General features: G+C 41.9%; 1 protein-coding gene across 1 annotated transcript in view; it reads left to right on the top strand.

Moving 5' to 3' along the window:
• Positions 1-22,621, top strand: part of LOC126323250 (ubiquitin-protein ligase E3B) — a 280,679-nt gene that overhangs the window by 197,175 nt on the left and 60,883 nt on the right. The window contains exons 13-14 of the mRNA XM_049994667.1: positions 2,338-2,600; positions 14,524-14,653. Coding sequence (XP_049850624.1) covers positions 2,338-2,600; positions 14,524-14,653 — 393 coding nt within the window. The remainder of the gene's footprint in view (positions 1-2,337; positions 2,601-14,523; positions 14,654-22,621) is intronic.

Genomic DNA, 22,621 nt, shown 5'->3' with positions numbered 1-22,621 from the left:
ATCAAATCTTGCATAAGACTGACAAAGCTGATTGACTCTGAGCAGAACAAAGGATTTGGCAGGAGAGAGCTTCTATTGTTTTTTGACTCTTCTGTTTTTGGCCTCCGACAGAGCATATCTGTGATTGTCGACACACACCGGAGAGAGTCTGAATGTACAACAATGTACTGAAATATTTTATCTTCCACCGACGTATTTGGTGTCTGTTGACATTCACAGGTGAAAGTCAACATACTCCAATTTTGGTCAGTCAGTAACATACATATATATGAAATGTCTGCTTGTGTCTGTGTATGTGCGGATGGATATGTGTGTGTGTGCGAGTGTACACCTGTCCTTTTTCCCCCCAAGGTAAGTCTTTCCGCTCCCGGGATTGGAATGACTCCTTACCCTCTCCCTTAAAACCCACATCCTTTCGTCTTTCCCTCTCCTTCCCTCTTTCCTCAAGAAGCAGCCATTGGTTGCGAAAGCTAGAAATTTTGTGTGTGTGTTTGTGTGTTATTTTATTGTGCCTGTCTACCAGCGATTCCCCGCTTGGTAAGTCTTGGATTCTTTGTTTTTAATATATATTTTTCCCATGTGGAAGTTTCTTTCTGTTTTTTATATATAATTCGATACATCGGCCGGACACCTGAACGAGCTATAGGCCTCACATATCACGGGGCGTGCACTCTGTTTCCAGAGTGGATGAGCTTGACTACCCACAATGTGGGCAACGGAACAGAGCAGTTGGCCACAAGCAAGCTTGGGTGGGTAAATGTGGTGGGACGTATGGCTCCTGACTGCTCTCTCTTCCGTATTTGGTGAGAAGATGCTTTTCTTCTTTAGTACATAGCATATGTCTTTGTACACTCCTGGAAATGGAAAAAAGAACACATTGACACCGGTGTGTCAGACCCACCATACTTGCTCCGGACACTGCGAGAGGGCTGTACAAGCAATGATCACACGCACGGCACAGCGGACACACCAGGAACCGTGGTGTTGGCTGTCGAATAGCGCTAGCTGCGCAGCATTTGAGCACCGCCTCCGTCAGTGTCAGCCAGTTTGCCGTGGCATACGGAGCTCCATCGCAGTCTTTAACTCCGGTAGCATGCTGCGACAGCGTGGACGTGAACCGTATGTGCAGTTGACGGACTTTGAGCGAGGGCGTATAGTGGGCATGCGGTAGGCCGGGTGGACGTACCGCCGAATTGCTCAACACGTGGGGCGTGAGGTCTCCACAGTACATCGATGTTGTCGCCAGTGGTCGGCGGAAGGTGCACGTGCCCGTCGACCTGGGACCGGACCGCAGCGACGCACGGATGCACGCCAAGACCGTAGGATCCTACGCAGTGCCGTAGGGAACCGCACCACCACTTCCCAGCAAATAAGGGACACTGTTGCTCCTGGGGTATCGGCGAGGACCATTCGCAACCGTCTCCATGAAGCTGGGCTACGGTCCCGCACACCGTTAGGCCGTCTTCCGCTCATGCCCCAACTTCGTGCAGCCCGCCTCCAGTGGTGTCGCGACAGGCGTGAATGGAGGAACGAATGGAGACGTGTCGTCTTCAGCGATGAGAGTCGCTTCTGCCTTGGTGCCAATGATGGTCGTATGCGTGTTTGGTGCCGTGCAGGTGAGCGCCACAATCAGGACTGCATACGACCGAGGCACACAGGGCCAACACCCAGCGTCATGGTGTGGGGAGCGATCTCCTACACTGGCCGTACACCTCTGGTGATGGTCGAGGGGACACTGAATAGTGCACGGTACATCCATCGTTCTACCATTCCTAGACCGGCAAGTGAACTTGCTGTTCCAACAGGACAATGCACGTCCGCATGTATCCCGTGCCACCCAACCGTGCTCTAGAAGGTGTAAGTCAACTACCCTGGCAGCAAGATCTCTGTATCTGTCCCACATTGAGCATGTTTGGGACTGGATGAAGCGTCGTCTCACACGGTCTGCACGTCCAGCACGAACGCTGGTCCAACTGAGGCGCCAGGTGGAAATGGCATGGCAAGCCGTTCCACAGGACTACATCCAGCATCTCTACGATCGTCTCCATGGGAGAATAGCAGCCTGCATTGCTGCGAAAGGTGGATATACACTGTACTAGTGCCGACATTGTGCATGCTCTGTTGCCTGTGTCTATGTGCCTGTGGTTCTGTCAGTGTGATCATGTGATGTATCTGACCCCAGGAATGTGTCAATAAAGTTTCCCCTTCCTGGGACAATGAATTCACGGTGTTCTTATTTCAGTTTCCAGGAGTGTATTTGTGTACACATTTTTAATTTATGTAACTTTTTGTTTGATTGAATATGGACTTACAGCAATATATTTATTTATTTTTCAGGGAATTGTTGTAGATGTCCCATTTGCATCTTTCTTCCTGAGCCAGTTACTGGGGCAGCAGAATCAAGTTCTTTATAGCTCAATGGATGAGTTGCCGTCACTTGATCGTGAATTGTACAGAAGCTTGACATTTATCAAACATCACCAGGGTGATGTCCAGGAGCTAGATTTAACATTCTCAGTAGATGAAGACTGCCTTGGGAGGCTGGTGACCCACGAATTAATTCCTGGAGGAAAAGCTGTACCTGTGACTAATGAGAACAAGTAAGTTGTGTGTGTGTGTGTGTGTGTGTGTGTGTGTGTGTAAAAGCCACACAATATGCAAGAAATATAACAATGGAAATTCCTGGGTGGAAAATCACATCAAGGGAGAGAAAGGGGATAGGGGACCGATGCACAGCACACGAAAACATCTAATAGAAAACAGATACTCTAGCTTTTGAGTTCTTGCTCTTTTTCTTTTAAGAGTACACACATTCTCACACCCAACCACACAGGCATCCAAATGTAGATGCCCACAGTAGAGGCTAGATTGGTTATTGAAAATTGATTATTGAAAGCAGTTGTCAGGATAGATGGAGATGGAAAGAGGGTGGGAAGGACACACGAGGAAACGAAGGGGTAGCAGGTTTGTGTAAGGTAGATCTTATACCATATGACTCAGTGACTGCACAACAAAATAAAAGGAGTCTGAACTTGTTAGGGATAGAGAGCCAGAGAAGGGAGGAGGTGGGGGGGGGGGGGGGGGGAAGGCTGGCAGGAAGAAGGGGAAGGTATTGACGAAGAGGGAGAGAAAGAGAGAAGACAGAAAGAGAGATGGTTTGAAAAAAGTGGGGGAGAAAGAGCGAGCCTGCTTGGGACGGGGGGGGGGGGGGGGGTGAATAAAAGACTGATGGGAGAAGGCAGTACATGATGTGGATGGGGAAGGAGTGGTGTGGACAGGAGAGAGAAGGGAAAGATAAGGTGAGACAGTAAGAAACAAGTTGGTGATGGTTTAGGCCAGGGGTTTGCGAGCGTGCAGGGTATGGTGGAGAGAGAGCTCCTGTGTATTTCAGAGAACTTATGCCAGAAGAGACTATCCAAATGGCCCATGCTGTAAATTGTGTTGCGGTGTGAAGCTCGTTTGGCAGCTGCACAGTCAAGTTTGCAGTTTGCCAGTGGTCATTCGTGCAAGTGGTCATTTGGTTACTTGTCATGCCTACATAGAATGCTGTACAATAATTGCAGTATGGCAGCTGCACAGTCAAGTTTGCAGTTTGCCAGTGGCCATTCGTGCAAGTGGTCATTTGGTTACTTGTCATGCCTACATAGAATGCTGTACAATAATTGCAGTATAGCTGATTTATAACATGGCTGCTCTCACATGTGGCCTTGTATTGGGTAGGTGATGCCTGTGACTGGACTGTGGTGGGAAGTGGTGAGTGGATGTATGGGACAGGTCAACAACAAGGGAATGATCATGGACTACAGGACTGGGAGCATAATAGGAATAGGGATGGAGAAGAATATTCTGTGTGTTGGGTGGGTGGTAGAACACTACATTGGGTGATGGTGTATATGTTTTGGTACAATATCCATCATCTCGTGGGACAACGAGAAGTACTAAGTGCCCTGGAAAAGGATGTAGTTGAGTTTGTCAAAGCCAAGGTGGTAGTGGATGATCAGAGGAATGCTGATAAGTCGCTAGTTAACAGTGTTATTTTGGTGTCAGAGGGGGGGATGGCATAGGAAATATGTTTACGGAAGAGCTGGGTAGGATATTCTCTGTCAGTGAAGACCCTGGTAATGTTATCAGTGTACAGCTGAGCCTTTATTGACAGAGAATATACTATCCAGGTCATCCATAAACGGATCTCCCATATCATCACCTCCTCTGACACCAATAATCCTGTTAACCAACCACTAAATCACACTTCTCAAGTGGTCAACTTGTGTGCAGGACCTGTACCGTACATTCACCCACCAACTCCTACCACAGTTCAGCTGCAGCCATCTCCTCACCAATAGGAATCAGGGCCCTGTGTCAAAGCAGCCATGTTATACATCTACGTCTGGATCTATGCTCTGCAGGCCACCTTAGGGTGTGTGGTGGAGGGTACTTTGTGTACCAGTGTCATTTCCCCATTTTTCTGTTCCAGTTGCATATGGTTTGTGGGAAGAATGATACCTAATAAACCTCCACGTGGGCCGAAAATAAAACATAAATTGCAAAGGAAATGTGCCATATACAACAACAAAGCACAGTGCTCATACAAGCGTTTGCCAACAGCAAAATGTGTCAAAGGCTTTAGGAAGACCATGCAATGCTTCATAACAACAATTTGCCTCCGATGAGCGTGATGTCACAACTGTTTACATTAGATTCATTTGAGCAGTTACGAGCGGGCTCATGCGCATGCACAGTTGAGTGGCGCATGAGTAGTACCTTCTTCCATTTCTGGCTACAGAATGTGGCTGCTGCTGTGTAAGCAGTCACAGCAAGCAGCTAGATGCAACCGGGAAAAATATTACTGCCATGCCCAAGCCGCAAGATTCATGCATGCGCAACAGGTGCGGATCTGGGAGAGAGGAGTAAAAATGTAGTTTCACAAAGTGCCTAGCATCCAGTGCACATTGGTCTATCAATTACTCATATTATTTTGATGCGCAGTCCTACTTGTTTTTGAACACACTCTGTAAGTTGATTTCTGAATTAATCATAAGCTGCGCGGGGTAGTTGTGCGGTCTGATGCTACTTGTCACGGTTCGTGCGGCTCCCCCCGTCGGAGGTTCGAATCCTCCCTCTGGAATGGGTGTATGTGTTGTCCTTGGCCTAAGTTAAAGTTAGATTAAGTAGTGTGTAAGCCTAGGGACCGATGACATCTGCAGTTTGATTCCATGGTTTAAAAAAAAAAAGAAAAAAATAAGTTGATTTTTGAATGCATGCATTGTGTACGTGATGTCGCTGTCAGGGGAATCTTCGTCGCATCTAGAAATAAACTTCCCTACAGGCAAAAGGGGACCGGGGCTATACAAGCTGAGCGGAGTAAAGCCGAACGAGTGAACGCCAATCGCTGTCTTGATTATGTGATTGACTGGGTTTGCGAATGATCAGCGTTGTTATAATTACTAGGGAAATCCATAGATTCAGACTACCAGAGTGGAAATAATCGACTAACAGGAATAACAAGTAAGAAAGATTACGTATTATCTTCTCGGTGTATCAAGGAAAATAAAATTTTGTCAGAAAATCTTCGGCTAGATCGCTACACTAGTAAGGGCCAGTTGTACAGTCCCCGTCTATTCTGGAAGTTCTATTCTGGAAGTAGTGCGGAAAATGGTTTGTAGGAACATAGCAATGCCTAACCGGAGAATAAACAGGGATAACTAAACCGGTGATTGTGGCAGGGTTAGTGAAGTTAACTGGCGAGTAAGTTTTGACAAAGGCAGAAATATTTCCAGAATTAGTCATGACAAGATTGTTTGTTAGAACGAGGAAGGAGAGAAAACAGGGATATCACACAAAGTAGGGAAGTATATGACGATTCCAAATGTATATTAAAATCTCGTACTACTACTTTTCGATCTCGTGCTTGAGAAACTAGAACGTATGAATGAAATGTGAAACTATTTTCTAACATAAAGCTTTTTGCTTGTAGTAGGCCTAATAGGCATTTTATGTTGATCTTCATGAATTATATTCTGATGTGTTATAAAAATGACCATTGGCGCCATTTATTTGGTGTGTGTTACAATTTCTGCAGTGTTAGAAAGGCCTATTTTGTTTTATTTAGCAGACAGTGACAAAATAGACATAATCAGTTTGAGAAACCACACCAGTCTTGGGTATTATTTGTATTAACAGCTTACACAGTATTAGACGATATTTAGATTTTTCATGTAGCAAATCGTTTGACAAACTTCGATGAGGCAATAGACTCTGTCGCAGAAAGGAAAGTGCACTGTGTAAAGCTGTAGCAAGATTACATAGAAAACAATGCTAGCACCTAAGGATTCAATAAATGTGTACTATATTGCTTGTCTCTTGTCTTTAATGGTTTTGTGTGTCCTGTATTTAATTTTATGTCACCCAAAACAGAAAGTTATTAGCTAACAAGCAATAAAGAGTGGAAATTTTCTGAAGATTTCTTGTTCTCCCGATTGCAAATAATCTCATCCAGTATTAATTGCCAGTCTCCTCAAAAAAAGCAAAACGAGGGCCAGTATGTCAAACCGGGCGACTGGGAGCGGGAGAGGCACCACAGGTCATTTTAATTTCCATTGTCCTGAATATAGTTTGATGGTATCCAGTAAAAAATATACACCTTTCAATCCCATGGAGCGAAATACAATGACGTGCAATAGAAGAATGCTGTGTAAAGAGGGATGGCATTGCACTCTGTCACACTTAAGACCAAATAACATGTCTTTCATTTCCTCAAACATATATGTTTTATGTATCAGACTCTTCAGAAAGATGTGTGCTACAAAATGAACATATTTTTGAAAACTAGTTATTTTATATTTTTTACATATCTCAAACACTTGAGGGAGCGGGTTGGGGCTGGGAGGGGGGAGGGATTTCCACTTTTCTGACAGCTATGCTTTAATCGCCTTTCAGACAATGAAGTTATTTTTGTCGGTTTGCTAAAGAAATTTGGCTTTAATCTTTTACTCTGAGGCATCGTGTTTGAAACAAAGTGTTTACTTCCACACTATTGGGTAATTTCAACTGCTCACTGCATTTCAAGTGCACATTTTCATCGCCGGCCGCGGTGGTCTCGCGGTTCTAGGCGCGCAGTCCGGAACCGTGCGACTGCTACGGTCGCAGGTTCGAATCCTGCCTCGGGCATGGATGTGTGTGATGTCCTTAGGTTAGTTAGGTTTAAGTAGTTCTAAGTTCTAGGGGACTGATGACCACAGCAGTTGAGTCCCATAGTGCTCAGAGCCATTTGAACCATTTGAGCACATTTTCATCTTCTAGCACATATGGCAGTATCCCATAATAAAGAACCAAAAATGAGTTAATACAGTATTAGTACTCCAAGAAAATTTACATTCCAAAACCCACACTGAAAATCTTAATATCAGGTTGAGACCTACTTCATTGGGAACCGGGGCATACAAATGTGATCTATAAGTATGCACTTTAAATGTGTCATTTTAGTATGGTTCACGAAATTCTGATGCTCTTGGAGTATCCTCTGTTGCCTTTTATCTTTTATAACATAATGTAAGATCTTTTAATGGTTTACACATATGGACGTACTGACTTCCTGCGTCATAACAGTTGGCAAAGCGCGGGGGCACTTGTTATCTGACGACTACTGAAACGAACCTATTTCTAACAGGTCGTGGGAAAATATTGTGAATGGTACCAGAATGAGATTTTCACTCTGCAGCAGAGTGTGCGCTGATATGAAACTTCCTGGCAGATTAAAACTGTGTGCTGGACTGAGACTCGAACTCGGGACCTTTGCCTTACACGGGCAAGTGCTCTACCAACTGAGCTACCCAATCACGACTCACGCCCTGTCTCCACAGCTTTACTTCTGCCAGTACCTTGTCTCCTACCTTCCAAACTTTACAGAAGCTGTCCTGTGAACCTGCAGAATTAGCACTCCAGAAAGAAATGATATTGCGGAGACATGGCTTAGCCACAGCCTGGGGGATGTTTCCAGAATGAGATTTTCACTTTGCAGCGGAGTGTGCGCTGATATGAAACTTCCTGGCAGATTAAAGCTGTGTGCTGGACCGAGACTCGAACTCGGGACCATTGCCTTTCGCGGGCAAGTGCTCTATCACTTGCCTGCGAAAGGAGACTATCACTTTCCCATGAAAGGCAAAGGTCCCGAGTTCGAGTCTCGGTCCGGCACACAGTTTTAATCTTCCAGGAAGTTTCATTGTGAATAGTAGTTTGAAAAGTGTTACTTTCAAAATAAATCTCCTTTTATGCAAGTTGAAATATGTGCGAGAATGTTCAATGACTTTCTTAAATCACAGAGCGTTTGATGACGAGCCATTTAGAAGTATTTCGAGCCCAGAAGATCAGATATTCATGTCGTTATTATGAGCAAATTGATGTAGTGCTAAGGGAAGCTCTCTCTCCTGTGCAGTAGCTAATTTATTTGTGGAAAACTTTGAGGACAAGTCACAGGACTAAAAATTTTACTGCCCCATTTGTGCGATAATCATTAAGTGTAACACGCGCAAAAAAGATCAACATTATATGTGAAAGCTTAGCTTCTCTTGCAGCTTATTAACCTTAGAGACCAATATTATATGTGAAAGCTTTGCTTTTCTTGTAGCAACACTATGTATAGTAAGGTAAAACATTAACTTTTCCTGTTTGTGTATCCACCCTACTTAACAGTGATGTTGCTATTAGTTGATTACATCACATGTCCTGTGGTCTGAATATCTGCTGTCATCGGCTGGTGGGATCACGTGACATGAGCTATAACTGGCTTACAAAAGCACATCACAATGTCTATTACAGTGGTTCGGAAGGTAACCTGCGGTTTTTGGTGGAATTCAAATTTATACTTTCATAATACGAAAATATGCAGCACACATGTTGCTGCACATCAAAAATCTTTCCAAAGGGAGTTTCCTTCCCTGAGTTTCATTTTCTAAAGCACTTGGAAATTCTACACCCATGTATAAAACGTAACCATTCAAAGGATTCATAAGTTTTACAGTTCCGAGGGAATATATACGATCACTTAATAACATGGAAAAAGTGTGTTCTCATCTGGGAGAAAGTGTATTTTTAACCAGAAAAACTGAGAAAAATCTAGGATTTTTTTTTTTCCTTGTCCGCATATACACCCTGTTGCACCAAGGATCAATCCTCTGCCTGAATGCCTCTGCCTGCATGCCTGCGTTTCATTTCAACATGTGTGTACGACAGCGTCATCCACGAAAAGGCTCAGGAATTTTCCGACATTATCTACCAGGTCACTTAAAAGTGAAAATTAGTAGTTTTATATTATTCCCCAGGGGCATGCCCGAAGTTACTTTTATATCTAAAGACTTCTCTCCATTCAGAATGACACACAGTTTGCTTGAAACTCTTCATTCTAGCCATAGTGTTGGTCTGATACTACATACACTTGTATTTTGTTCATTAGGCAGCAGTGCGGAACTATCAAATACATTTTGAAAGTTAAGAAACACAGTATCTGTCTTGGTTCCTGTATTTGCTGCTCTCTGTGTCTCACGGATGAACAGAGCAAGATGTCTTTCGAATGATTGCTGCTTTTGGAACTCATGTTGGTTCCTACGGAGGAGGTTTTTGGTCTCCAGAAATGCCATAATGTGTGAGCATAAAACACGTTTCAAAATTCTAGAACAGATTGGCTTTAGAGACACAGGTTAATTTTGTACGCTGTTCGACGACCCTTCTTGACAGTGGGAATGACCTGTGCTTTTTGCCAGTCGACAGGGCTGATCTGCTCATTGAGAAACCTATGGTACACAGCTGCTAGAAGAGGAGCAATTTGTTTTGCATACTCTCTGTAGAATCAAACTAGTATCCTGTCAGATCCAGTGGCCTGTCCTCTGCTGAGTGATTTCAATTGCTTTTCTATCCTTCGGTCACTTATTTGATATCTGTCATTTTGTCATTCATGTGACGATTTGAAGGAGGAGGTAGAGTGTGATCTTGTTCTGTGAAACAGTTTTGGAAAAAATAAATAAAAAATAAAAATAGTATTTCGACCTTTTCTTTGTCATTCTCTGTTTCAGTGCCGTTATGATCAAAGAGTGTATAAACAGGTGGCTTCAATCTGCTAACTAACTTAACGGAAGTTTTTAGCATTTTCTGTTAAGTAGGTAGCTAGAATTTTGCTTTTGTATTTCTCGAACACTTCATGCACAGCTCTTTATGTTAATTTCAGGTAACTTTAATATTTGTTTATCTGTGATGTTTTGGTTACATTTCAATTTGCAGTGAAGCTCTCTTTGCATTCGTAGCAGCTTACCGACATGGTTGTTGAATCACAGCGGGTGTTTTCCATCCCTCACAATTTTGCTATTGATGTGTTTGTCTGAGACATACTAAATGATGCCCCCCAACTTTCTCCATGTATGCTCAATATAATCACTGCTGTAGATGAAATTTTGATGATGACTGTAAGGTAACCTGAAATCTGTCTCTTATCGCTCTTGCTAAACAGAAAGATCTCCCCGACTGTTTTTGTATTTCAATTTACAGCCATATTTAGTGACATCGTAACGACCTTACCATCACCGATTTCCTGTTCTGTGTTAGCTGAGTTGAAAAGTTCAGGTCTGTTTGTCATCAACAGGTCTAAGTTGTTGTCTTCATGTGTCTGCTCTCTGATTAACTGCTGAAGACAATTTTCGGATAAGGCACTTAGAATAATTTCACACAATTCTCTGTCTCGACTACCCATCCTCATCACTCTAGTCTCTGAGTGTATAGGTGGTAAGTTAAAATCTCCACCTAACTCTATAAAACAACCAGGAAATTCGTGTGAAATGCTCTCCAAGTTTCCCCTCAACTGTTCCGCAACAACATTTCACATTCACAGTCTGAACTAATTTCACCACATGTTGTTGTACTTTTCATTACTTTAAACACACCACCACCAGCAGCATCTGACCTATCATCCCAATAAACATTCCAATAAGAATTTAGAATTTCATTGCTATTAGCCTCTGGTTTCAGCCAGCTGTCCACACACACTCCTGCAGTTGACTAATAACATATATTAACCTTTTTTTCTCAGAATTTTCACGACAAATGCTACTCGGGACTGAGAACCCATCTTATCAGGCCTGTGGAGGGGTTTCTCTAACCTATATACCACACGCACCTGTCACACATACTATACTACACTAGTAGCTGCTTCCTGCAGCTATTAAGAGGTACCCTACAATTATCTACTCAATAGCGGAGGTCAAAAAATTTACATCCAAAACCATTGCCTCCGGTTTAGACCCTTCCACTCTGCCCCAAACCAGAGGACCGCAGTCGTTTCTAGGAACAGGTCTGCAAAACCGTAGCACTGCAAGTGTGGCTAGCTGTCTTCATCAAATCACTCTGCCACCTGTAGGAACTGAGGATGGGCTCCGGGCTTGAGCATCAGGCATCATAGCATTGCAGGTGTGGCTTGCTGTCTTCACCAAATCACTCGGCCACCTGCAGGAACTGAGGATGGGCTCCGGACTTGAGCATTGGGCATCATTTATGCCTAAACGAGTCACAGTTTGCAGCCCGGTGCACCCAGTGTGCTCAGTCACCGGTGGCAGAGCTGGAATGAGCCTACTCGGCAGGCAGAGTGGGCACCGGCCTCCTTTCCCGACCTGTCGAGTCTTTTCCTCAGGGGCTCCGTCACCTGTGTAACATCGGAGCTCCCAGTGATGAGCAGTCTTACCCACTGCATCTTTCCAGATCTCTCGGGAAGATCGGCCCCATTCCTAATGAGCATGGCATCCTGTCCCGTGCTGGTAAAAATGTACTTCGAGCTCGAGGCAGTATGTCAGACTTATTATTTAAGATATAAGGATACAGCTGTGTGGTCAGTACCCACTTTTGCCTTCCGCCCAGAGAGTCACGACCCTACCGCCGTCTGCTGATCACCATAAGTGAACTGTCGACTGGCCAGGACTTGCGAATCGGCAGTGCCGAGGATCCTAGAGGGTGCCGTAGGCTCCGGAGGTGCCGCATCGATTGCTTCAGGTGCCCCGACACCACAGTGGTCCCAAGCGACAGCTCGAAGCCCGTCGACTGTGGCCGACAGACGGTGACCGGTTCTCCCTGCTCTCGTACACGGCAGTCGCAGTCCTTGTCTACCTTTAGTCGGCAAACGAGGTACCGGAAACAAGCTCTGGTGTCTTTTAATAGGCTCTGAAGGCAGTATTAGTAAATGAAGTCACTGAAAAGTTAAAGCTGCTATATGAACATTAGCTCACAGAACATAAGTGCACATCACAGTGACAAAGAATGTGCTGAGAGTACTAACTGGCTGCTCTACAATGGCACTGCAGGCTGCAAAAAAGTGTGCTACACAAAAACAAACTGTATACTGCACCATTCTATGTGGGCATCACAAGTAATCAATTGCCCACCTGCACGAATGAATGGTAACTGCCGAATAGTAGGAAATCCCAAACTTGACCGTACAGTTGCTGTACGTGCTCCGCACAATGACACAGCTGCTTCACTATAGTGGGTGTGCACGTTTGGGTGCGTGTGTAGTTGTGTATGTGAATGTGTGTGCTGTTTTGTAGAAAAAGGACCGAGACCTTGAAAGCTAGTCCTAACTGTTTTCTGTTACATTTTTCGGTGTGCCATGCACCAGTCCTTTTAAAAATTACATTTAATTTCTTAGAGTATACTATGGCATGACAATTAATGACCATAAGTTTTTTTCTGATGTAAACTTTTGTTATTGTGGAATGTATCTGCTTCATTTTCAGACTCATTATTTGCACACAGACATCATGCCAAACAAAAATATACTTAATTTAATATAGAATTCAAGGGTACACTGGCCGTGAAAACTTAACAGCTGTAAACCAAAATCTTGCTCGACAAGTGTACTCGTCTCCTTCGTCCCGAACTGAGCCCTCTGGAAAAATGGAAAGGCCCTCAAAGAGCTGAGCAATTATACATGTGGGGAGAACTGTAGTGGTCACTCCTAATTCGAGATGTTTTAGAATATGTTCAGGTTCAGCAATATTTTCCTTCTTTGGCGTATATTTTTATTGCCGGTGCTTATTAATTTTCGTATACAAAATTGTGAAATGGTGGCAAGTGTTGGCGCCAGTGCATTTGTTCGGTGAACTGCGTGACAATTCAGTATTATTGCCCCAAAAATTAGGGCTTTAGCTCTTCTGTGTGAAAATATACCTTTGATGTTTATCATTTAACAGTGTTTAGTGCAGTAGATTTCACATTTAGCTCAATATAGGTTTCAATTTCAAACTACCAGCGTAAGAACCGGTGAGAAGGACTCTCTCGAACATCCTCGATGCTGCTGTCCTTTCCTCGAGTTGGGACTTAAACAGTGTGTGGTGGGGCAGGGTGTGTAGATCATCTTTCTTCCTAGTGGCATCCATTATCATTCAATTAACCTTCACATTTGCTACACGTTGAAATGACGTGACACATCCTGGAAAAATTCAAATTTTTCATTAATGTTTGGATGATCACAGGACTTTTATGTTTGCTATCAATGTCACTTGCTGAGTTTATATTTGTTTTCCTGTAATGCATAAGACTTAAAAATATTTTAGCGACTAACATCAGTAGTTCTTACTATCTGCCATTTTGTCCAGGTTCCTCATTACTGTTGCATTGCTTGCAATAATGTATGTGCACAGAATTCTACTTTCAACCACACTAAAATGATTTCTGATGTGTACACGTAGAAAGTCCTAGTTTGTGTAAATATTGTTGATCAAGTGTATGAGGTCATCTTAATCCCCAACTCTGCTATCTAATTATTTTTGAGTACACAATTGAGTTGGTCATCTGTCAGTCAAAGGCCACAAAACGTGAAGTAGCATTCTATTTTTTACTTGGAACTATGCTTTTTAGCTGTCTTTCTTGAAGTTTCATCAGGGCAGTCTTATTTATCCAATGACCAAGTTGTCTAATAATGGAGTTAGATGTTCCAGAATGGAATCCTGTATATTAATCAGTTTTGAAAGTAACATAAAAATCTTTCTGATTTTTGTGTTAAATAGTACCCAGATAATGACAACTGTATAAAATTTTCAATATTAACGATTAATTATAAGTAGGGAGTAGTATTTCTGATATTGTTGTGTACGTGCTCCAATATTGTGTATCATCACATGACATTCACGACACAGATGGAAGTGCATGTTGATAAAACTATCGACTCTGTCCTGTTAGTCAGCTACAGATTTTAGTGGATTAATACATTTTATGCCTATTGTAATATGCAAAAAAATGACTAAATACGTGTTCCTTATGGCTTATTGCATATTTGACTTCACCAAAGAATGATCTTTTTCTGAGAATTGTGTTGAACATTTGTAGCATTGGATATTTGTTTTCAAAAGTCCACTGCTGTATATAATTTGTTTTCCTTAGAAGGATCATTGGTTTTATTTTGAATGTTTTCAGTTTTTCATCTTGTGCATAATATATTGTTTTTCTCTGTTGTGGCATATGTATGTATGCATGTATCTATGTATGGTTTTCCAGAATAAATTACATACACTTGATGGCACACTTTCGTATGCACACACAAATTAAGGACCAGACAGCTGCATTTATTCGTGGATTTCGGTCAATTATCAATCCAGAGTGGCTCTCACTGTTTTCGACTCCTGAGGTATGTATCAATCAGATTTGATTATATATGCTCACACTTACAAATGCTGGAACTTCTCTTACATGAGCGATAGACCCAAACATGAAGATAAAGATGTAACAATAACTCCACATTTTTTTTAATGTTGTGACACATGTTACAGTATTACATGATTCAAAATGAGTTATCAGAACACAGTAGTGAAATTAATTGTCAATTATTAATGCTAATAAAGACACACAGAAGTGAAAGAACTATCTGTAGGCAGCATTTGCATGGAAGCTATATACACTTACTTGCAATAATTCTGCTGTTGCTTATCTTTGTTGTTTGAACTTGTCCAGCTTTCATGAAGTTGTCACTTTTTATAAGTGGCCCTGTCCTTACAGTTAAGAAATTTGTGTTGTGTTCAAAATGGGAGCCTATGATATTATTCCAAAGGCATCAGTTGATGCTGAGGGAATTAGATTAGGAAATGAGATGCCATGAGTAGTAGATGAAGTTTGCTATGAGGAAAGTAAAATAACTGACAGTGGCCAAAGTAGAATTGATATGGGAATAACAAGAAAAACGCTTCTAAAATAGAAATTTTCTAACATCAGACACGGATTTCTGAATGTATTTGTCTGGAGTGAAATGTGAATAATAAACGATTCAGATAAGAATATAATAGATGCTCTTTAAACATGCTAAAGATTACATAGTAAATGAGAGGTACTGAATTAAAATGGGGAGAAAACGAATTGATGGCACAACTTAAATAAAATAAGGGATTACTTGGTGGGACACATTCTGAGGCATCAAGAAGTCATCTTTTCTGCAGTGAAGCAAAGTGTACAGGGAGACCTATGCTTGACAGTGGCAAACAGTTTCAGAGGGACGTAGGTTGCAGTTATGCTGAGATGATATAACCTGCACAGATTAGACTAATGCAGAGAGTGGCCTGACAACAACAAAGTTATTGTTCAACAAACTTTACTTTTTATTCAATGTAAATAACATTAGTGAATATTTGTCCTAAATGTAAACATATTGAAATTGCCATAATACATACAAAATTATAACTTGCTCCCTTACATATTTTATGTTGATTTCTCATTAGAAACATCAGGAAGACTTCAAGGCTCAAAAAAAGCCTTAAAAAAGAAAAAATTTCAACTCACAACCTGAATTAAATCATAACAATTCATTAACAAGCTTTTCTACATCTTGTTTTGTGTATCTGTGTTTACAATGGTTTAAGTTTTAGAGTATTTGTACCAATACTTCACAAATAATATATGGTATCTGTTTTTTCGGTACTGCCCAAAAGGACAGACACAACTTCTATTCCACAATGTCACCAATAATGTGGATAGACTCCTTTCATACATTTTATAATGACTTAATTTTTCATTAGCATAATATAATTGACACTCATTTCTTCATAGCTGTTGGGAAATTCATATCTGTTTTGTTAAACTTAACCAGGACATAGTTTTTTGAGTGACATGTAATCACTCTTCATGGCCACATTTTTATACAAACAAAGCTTCCAAGTTATTTCATATTAAATAAAATCAAACATGTTTCTTATGACAGGGAACATAATACTTTAAATCCCCAAATTCTGCAGAAGGAGAAACTGCATTATGGTAATCAGCTAAACATAAATTACTGTTTGAATAATAATAATCTGGAAAACACTCCTTGTGATGTTGTTGTTGTTGTGGTCTTCAGTCCTGAGACTGGTTTGATGCAGCTCTCCATGCTACTCTGTCCTGTGCAAGCTTCTTCATCTCCCAGTACCTACTGCAACCTACATCCTTCTGAATCTGCTTAATGTATTCATCTCTTGGTCTCCCTCTACGATTTTTACCCCCCACGCTGCCCTCCAATGCTAAATTTGTGATCCCTTGATGCCTCAAAACATGTCCTACCAACCGATCCCTTCTTCTAGTCAAGTTGTGCCACAAACTTCTCTTCTCCCCAATCCTATTCAATACCTCCTCATTAGTTACGTGATCTATCCACCTCATCTTCAGCATTCTTCTGCAGCACCACATTTCGAAAGCTTCTATTCTCTTCTTGTCCAAACTAGTTATCGTCCATGGTTCACTTCCATACATGGCTACACTCCAAATAAATACTTTCAGAAACGACTTCCTGATACGTGAATCTATATTCGATGTTAACAAATTTCTCTTCTTCAGAAACGCTTTCCTTGCCATTGCCAGTCTACATTTTATATCCTCTCTACTTCGACCATCATCAGTTATTTTACTTCCTAAATAGCAAAACTCCTTTACTACTTTAAGTGTCTCATTTCCTAATCTAATTCCCTCAGCATCACCCGATTTAATTTGACTACATTCCATTATCCTCGTTTTGCTTTTGTTGATGTTCATCTTATATCCTCCTTTCAAGACACTGTCCATTCCGTTCAACTGCTCTTCCAGGTCCTTTGTTGTCGCTGACAGAATTACAATGTCATCGGCGAACCTCAAAGTTTTTACTTCTTCTCTATGAATTTCAATACCTACTCCGAATTTTTCTTTTGTTTTCTTTACTGCTTGCTCAATATACAGATTGAATAACATTGGGGAGAGGCTACAACCCTGTCTCATTCCCTTCCCAACCACTGCTTCCCTTTCATGTCCCTCGACTCTTATAACTGCCATCTGGTTTCTGTACAAATTGTAAATAGTCTTTCGCTCCCTGTATTTTACCCCTGCCTCCTTGAGAATTTGAAAGAGAGTATTCCAGTTAACATTGACAAAAGCTTTCTCTAAGTCTACAAATGCTAGAAACATAGGTTTGCCTTTTCTTAATCTTTCTTCTAAGATAAGTCATAAGGTTAGTATTGCCTCACGTGTTCCAACATTTCTACGGAATCCAAGCTGATCTTCCCCGAGCTCGAATTCGCATTGGTATTTTGCAGCTGTGACTTATTAAACTGATAGTTCGGCAATTTTCACATCTGTCAGCACCTGCTTTCTTTGGGATTGGAATTATTATATTCTTCTTAAAGTCAGGGCATTTCGACTGTCTCATACATCTTGCTCACCAGATGGTAGAGTTTTGTCATGACTGGCTCTCCCAAGGCCGTCAGTAGTTCTAATGGAATGTTGTCTACTTCCGGGTCCTTGTTTCGACTCAGGTCTTTCAGTGATCTGTCAAACTCTTCACACAGTATCTTATCTCCCATTTCATCTTCATCTACATCCTCTTCCATTTCCATAACATTGTCCTCAAGTATATCGCCCTTGTATAAACCCTCTATATATTCCTTCCACCTTTCTGCCTTCCCTTCTTTGCTTAGAACTGGGTTGCCATCTGAGCTCTTGATATTCATACAAGTGGTTTTCTTATCTGCAAAGGTCTCTTTAATTTTCCTGTAATCAGTATCTATCTTACCCCTAGTGAGAAAAGCTTCTACATCCTTACATTTGTCCTCTAGGCATTCCTGCTTAGGCATTTTGCACTTCCTGTCGATCTCATTTTTGAGACGTTTGTATTCCTTTTTGACTGCTTCATTTACTGCATTTTTATATTTTCTCCTTTCATCAATTAAATTCAGTATCTCTTCTGTTACCCAAGGATTTATAATAGCCCTCGTCTTTTTACCTACTTTATCCTCTGCTGTCTTCACTACTTCATCCTTCAGAGCTACCCATTCTTCTTCTACTGTGTTTTTTCACCCCATTCCTGTCAATTGTTCTCTTATGCTCTCATTGAAACTCTGTACAACCTCTGGTTCTTTCAGCTTATCCAGATCCCATGTCCTTAAATTCCCACCTTTTTGCAGTTTCTTTAGTTTTAATCCACAGGTCATAACCAATAGATTGTGGTCAGAGTCCACATCTGCCCCTGGAAATATCCTACAATTTAAAATCTGATTCCTAAATCTCTGTCTTACCATTATATGATCTATCTGATACCTATTAGTATCTCCAGGATTCTTCCATGTATACAACCTTCTTTTATGATTCTTGAACCAAGTGTTAGCTATGATTAAGTTATGCTCTGTGCAAAATTCTACCAGACGGCTTCCTCTTTCATTTCTTAGCCCCAATCCATATTCACCCACTATGTTTCCTTCTCTCCCTTTTCCTACTGACGAATTCCAGTCACCCATGACTATTAAATTTTCGTCTCCCTTCACTACCTGAATAATTTCTTTTATCTCATCATACATTTCATCAATTTCTTCATCATCTGCAGAGCTAGTTGGCATATAAACTTGTACTACTGTAGTAGGCATGGGCTTCGTATCTATCTTGGCCACAATAATGCGTTCACTATGCTGTTTGTAGTAGCTTACCTGCACTCCTATTTTTTTATTCATTATTAAACCTACTCCTGCATTACCCCTATTTGATTTTGTATTTATAACCCTGTATTCACCTGACCAAAAGTCTTGTTCCTCCTGCCACCGAACTTCACTAATTCCCACTACACCTAACTTTAACCTATCCATTTCCCTTTTTAAATTTTCTAACCTACCTATCCGATAAAGGGATCTGACATTCCACGCTCCGATCCGTAGAACGCCAGTTTTCTTTCTCCTGATAATGACGTCCTCCTGAGTAGTCCCCGCCCGGAGATCCGAATGGGGGACTATTTTACCTCCGGAATATTTTACCCAAGAGGATGCCATCATCATTTAATCATACAGTAAAGCTGCCTGTCCTCGGAGAAAAATTACGGCTGTAGTTTCGCCTTGCTTTCAGCCGTTCACAGTACCAGCACAGCAAGGCCGTTTTGGTTAATGTCGCAAGGCCAGATCACTCAATCATCCAGACTGTTTCCCCTGCAACTACTGAAAAGGCTGCTGCCCCTCTTCAGGAACCACATGCTTGTCTGACCTCTCAACTGATACCCCTCCGTTGTGGTTGCACCTACGGTACGACCATCTGTATCGCTGAGGCACGCAAGCCTCCCCACCAGCGGCCAGGTCCATGGTTCATGGGGGGATATAATTTTAATATTTGTCATGAAATCATTTTCAAAAATAAATTTCAAGAAGGATAAACACACTGGTGTCCTAAATTAAAGCAAGAAATGGAAAGTTTGCAAGATTGTGTTTATTTAGCTACAAAACAATATAAACAGGTGATAGTAAATGAGATATAATATATATAATATAGAGTGTAAACAACTGCAACATGCATAATGATAAGAGAAAAATTTTCTTCATTATTTCTGACTTAACGGATTTGCAAGCACGATTCGGCAACTGATTACTGTGCTCAGTATGCGGTGTGACCACCTCTGGCAGCAATACAGGCCTGGCAACGACAGGGCATGCTGTGATGATGTCATCAATCTCATGTTGAGGCAATAACAGCCATTGTTCCTGCAGAGATTCTCGCAAGTTTTGAGGAGTGGGTGGTGGATGCTGGTGCGATGCAGCCTGCCTCTGTGGTGCATCCCTGACATGCTCCATGGAATTCAAATCAGAAGAGTGATCAGGCCATGTCATGTATGCTGTATCTTCTGTTTCCAAGAAGACTTCAACCATCCCTGCTCTATGAGTTTGAGCAATACTGTCCATCAACACGAAGTCTGGGCTTACAGCAGATTGCAACATCCACACATGAGGTCTCAAGATCTTGTTGTGATACCTGATGGCAGGTAAAACTTGCCTATTCATCCATACAATTTCATGAAGAGCTGTGCAAGGGGTCAACATAATCCTTGCCCAATCCATTAGAGATCCTCCTTGATATTGGTGTCTTTCCATGTTTGGGTCCTGAAATTGTGTTCCACATTCCCTCCAGAGGAGAATCCGTTGTGACTCACTCTCCGGGCCAAATCGGTATTCGTCTGTGAGAACATTAGCTCCCCCTGTTCGACCATCCAGGTGGCATGTTGACGACTCCACTCCGGATGTTCCCTTTTGTGAAGATGTATCAGAGGTACACCTACAGCAAGTCTCTGACAATAAAGGCCACTTTGCTGAAGCCTTCTATACACCATTTGCCTCTATATAACATGTCCAGTGGATGCTGTGAGGCTGCTGTGCAGTACTAAGGCAGTACCATTGTACCTTTACAGCCAAGTAACAGGCTTCTCTTTTTGATGTCACACATGATCAGCCTTGCTCTGGTCTTTGGGATACAGCTTCGGTCCCTATAAACTGTTGCCACATCCAAGAAACAACAGAACGATTCACATTAAGCCATCGGGCCACATCAATTTGCTACTACCTTGCTTCCGATCTTCCTATGGCTCTCTACTGGAGAGAGTCTGGCAGGGATATGTAGTGCAACAGGATGATGTGGGTTAAGTTCTGTTCCTCTATAGGAAGAATTGTTGTATCAGTTCAAGATGTTGAAGTAAAGTGTGTGCGTAGGGGGGGGGGGGGGGGGGGGATGGTTTGGTCAAATATCAACAGACCTACAGTTCCTGCAGAGGGGGCGTACAAGGAAGATGGAGCCACAGTGTGCAGAATCCAAGAGAATGCCAACCAACTACTTGCTGGGCATCTGGGATGCAGTCCATGGACCCAGAAGACGCACACAGAATGAGCAGGATAATGAAATCTCTTAGGGAAAAAACAATACTGTATTACTGTTAGATCGATGGTGCTCTTGTCTGAGATCTCATAGAGAAGGAATGTATTATCATCATGTTAATGGACTGAATTTGTAAATGCAGTTATGCTATAAACATCTGAAAATGAATGATTGAAAGTAAAAATAAGTGTTCACTCATTATTTGATAATTTCATATAAGTTGTTAGTCAGAAAGCTTTAGCAATTTGCTGCAGCAGAAAAGGCATTTTGAAAAAGTCCACACAGGTGAGGTGCAGCACAGCTGGTTCACAAAATTCTCCATGGCAACCGGAATTACATACAAACCAAATTCATCAAAAGAGAGGTAATCCTTCAACAGAACATTGTGATGCACGGTACAGAATGCAAGGGATAGTACCGGGTGATACCATACTAAACTGAATCAACTAAAACGACCAGAACCCAAACGGAAATATTATAGTTTTTCGTTGTACATGCACATATCTGCTCAACTTTCCTTGGTTGGTATCACCCACCAAGCCAACTTAAAAGTACAAGAAGATGATAGACTTCATGTCAAAACACTCTCCCACCTTCTTCTTAGCTATCTCAGTCATGTTTCCCTTCCTGTCCCTTTGCACTCCCTAAGCAGCTACACTATCAACCACCACTCCTCTCCTACAAACTAATCTTGGCCAACCTTCTTAGCAGCCCCCAGCCTTCACTGTTGCCTCCTACTCTAATGATAATTCATGATCTCAAGGACCCAAGGGTCTCTCTTTCAGCCGTAAACCTGCATTTAATCATGCTGCTTTGGTGAAGGACCTACTTTCCTTCACATGTAATGTCAACTGGAAATACCATTTTGCAACCCATTCCTAAAACCTTTCCAACTATAAACCCGATATCGAATTTTGCGTTGAACAGTTCTGACCGTGATCCCAACTTGATCTACCACCACTATCTCAGAATCACCCCTTACAAGCCTTACAAGAATTTCTCACATCCAACATTGCTTCACAAACTTTCCTCAGGTCCGTACAATATGGCCCTGACCTGTCCTCTGCAGAACTAAAGGCTCTTTGTTCCCTAAAAACTAATGCCTCCATCACTATCCTCCCAGCGGAAAAGAGATCTACCATTGTGGTACTTGATCTTTGGGAGTAAGTAAGTGTGGGTCTACATCAGCTGTCTGACACCTCTGCATACAACTACTGCCATCAAGACCCCATTCCTGCGTATCAAACTGATCTGCAGTCCCTTAATCGGTCATCATCGCCTTTCTGTATTAAACACGCCAAACATTTCCTAGATCGTCTGAAATTTGTGCCCGTCCCACTCCCTGACACATCTTGCTTGTCACCATTGATGCCACCCCATATATTCTTATTGGAAATTTTGAGTTGTACTGTGTCGAACGTACGTCTAACATTACGAAAATACTGCTTACACTCGCTACCTGCTACTTCATGTACTTTATTGGGTAAGT

The sequence above is a fragment of the Schistocerca gregaria genome, chromosome 1 (genome assembly GCF_023897955.1).
Source record: "Schistocerca gregaria isolate iqSchGreg1 chromosome 1, iqSchGreg1.2, whole genome shotgun sequence".
In the NCBI taxonomy this organism is placed as follows: domain Eukaryota; kingdom Metazoa; phylum Arthropoda; class Insecta; order Orthoptera; family Acrididae; genus Schistocerca; species Schistocerca gregaria.
The sequence above is the reverse complement of the archived record's forward strand: the minus strand, read 5'-3'. Positions and strand labels throughout refer to the sequence as shown.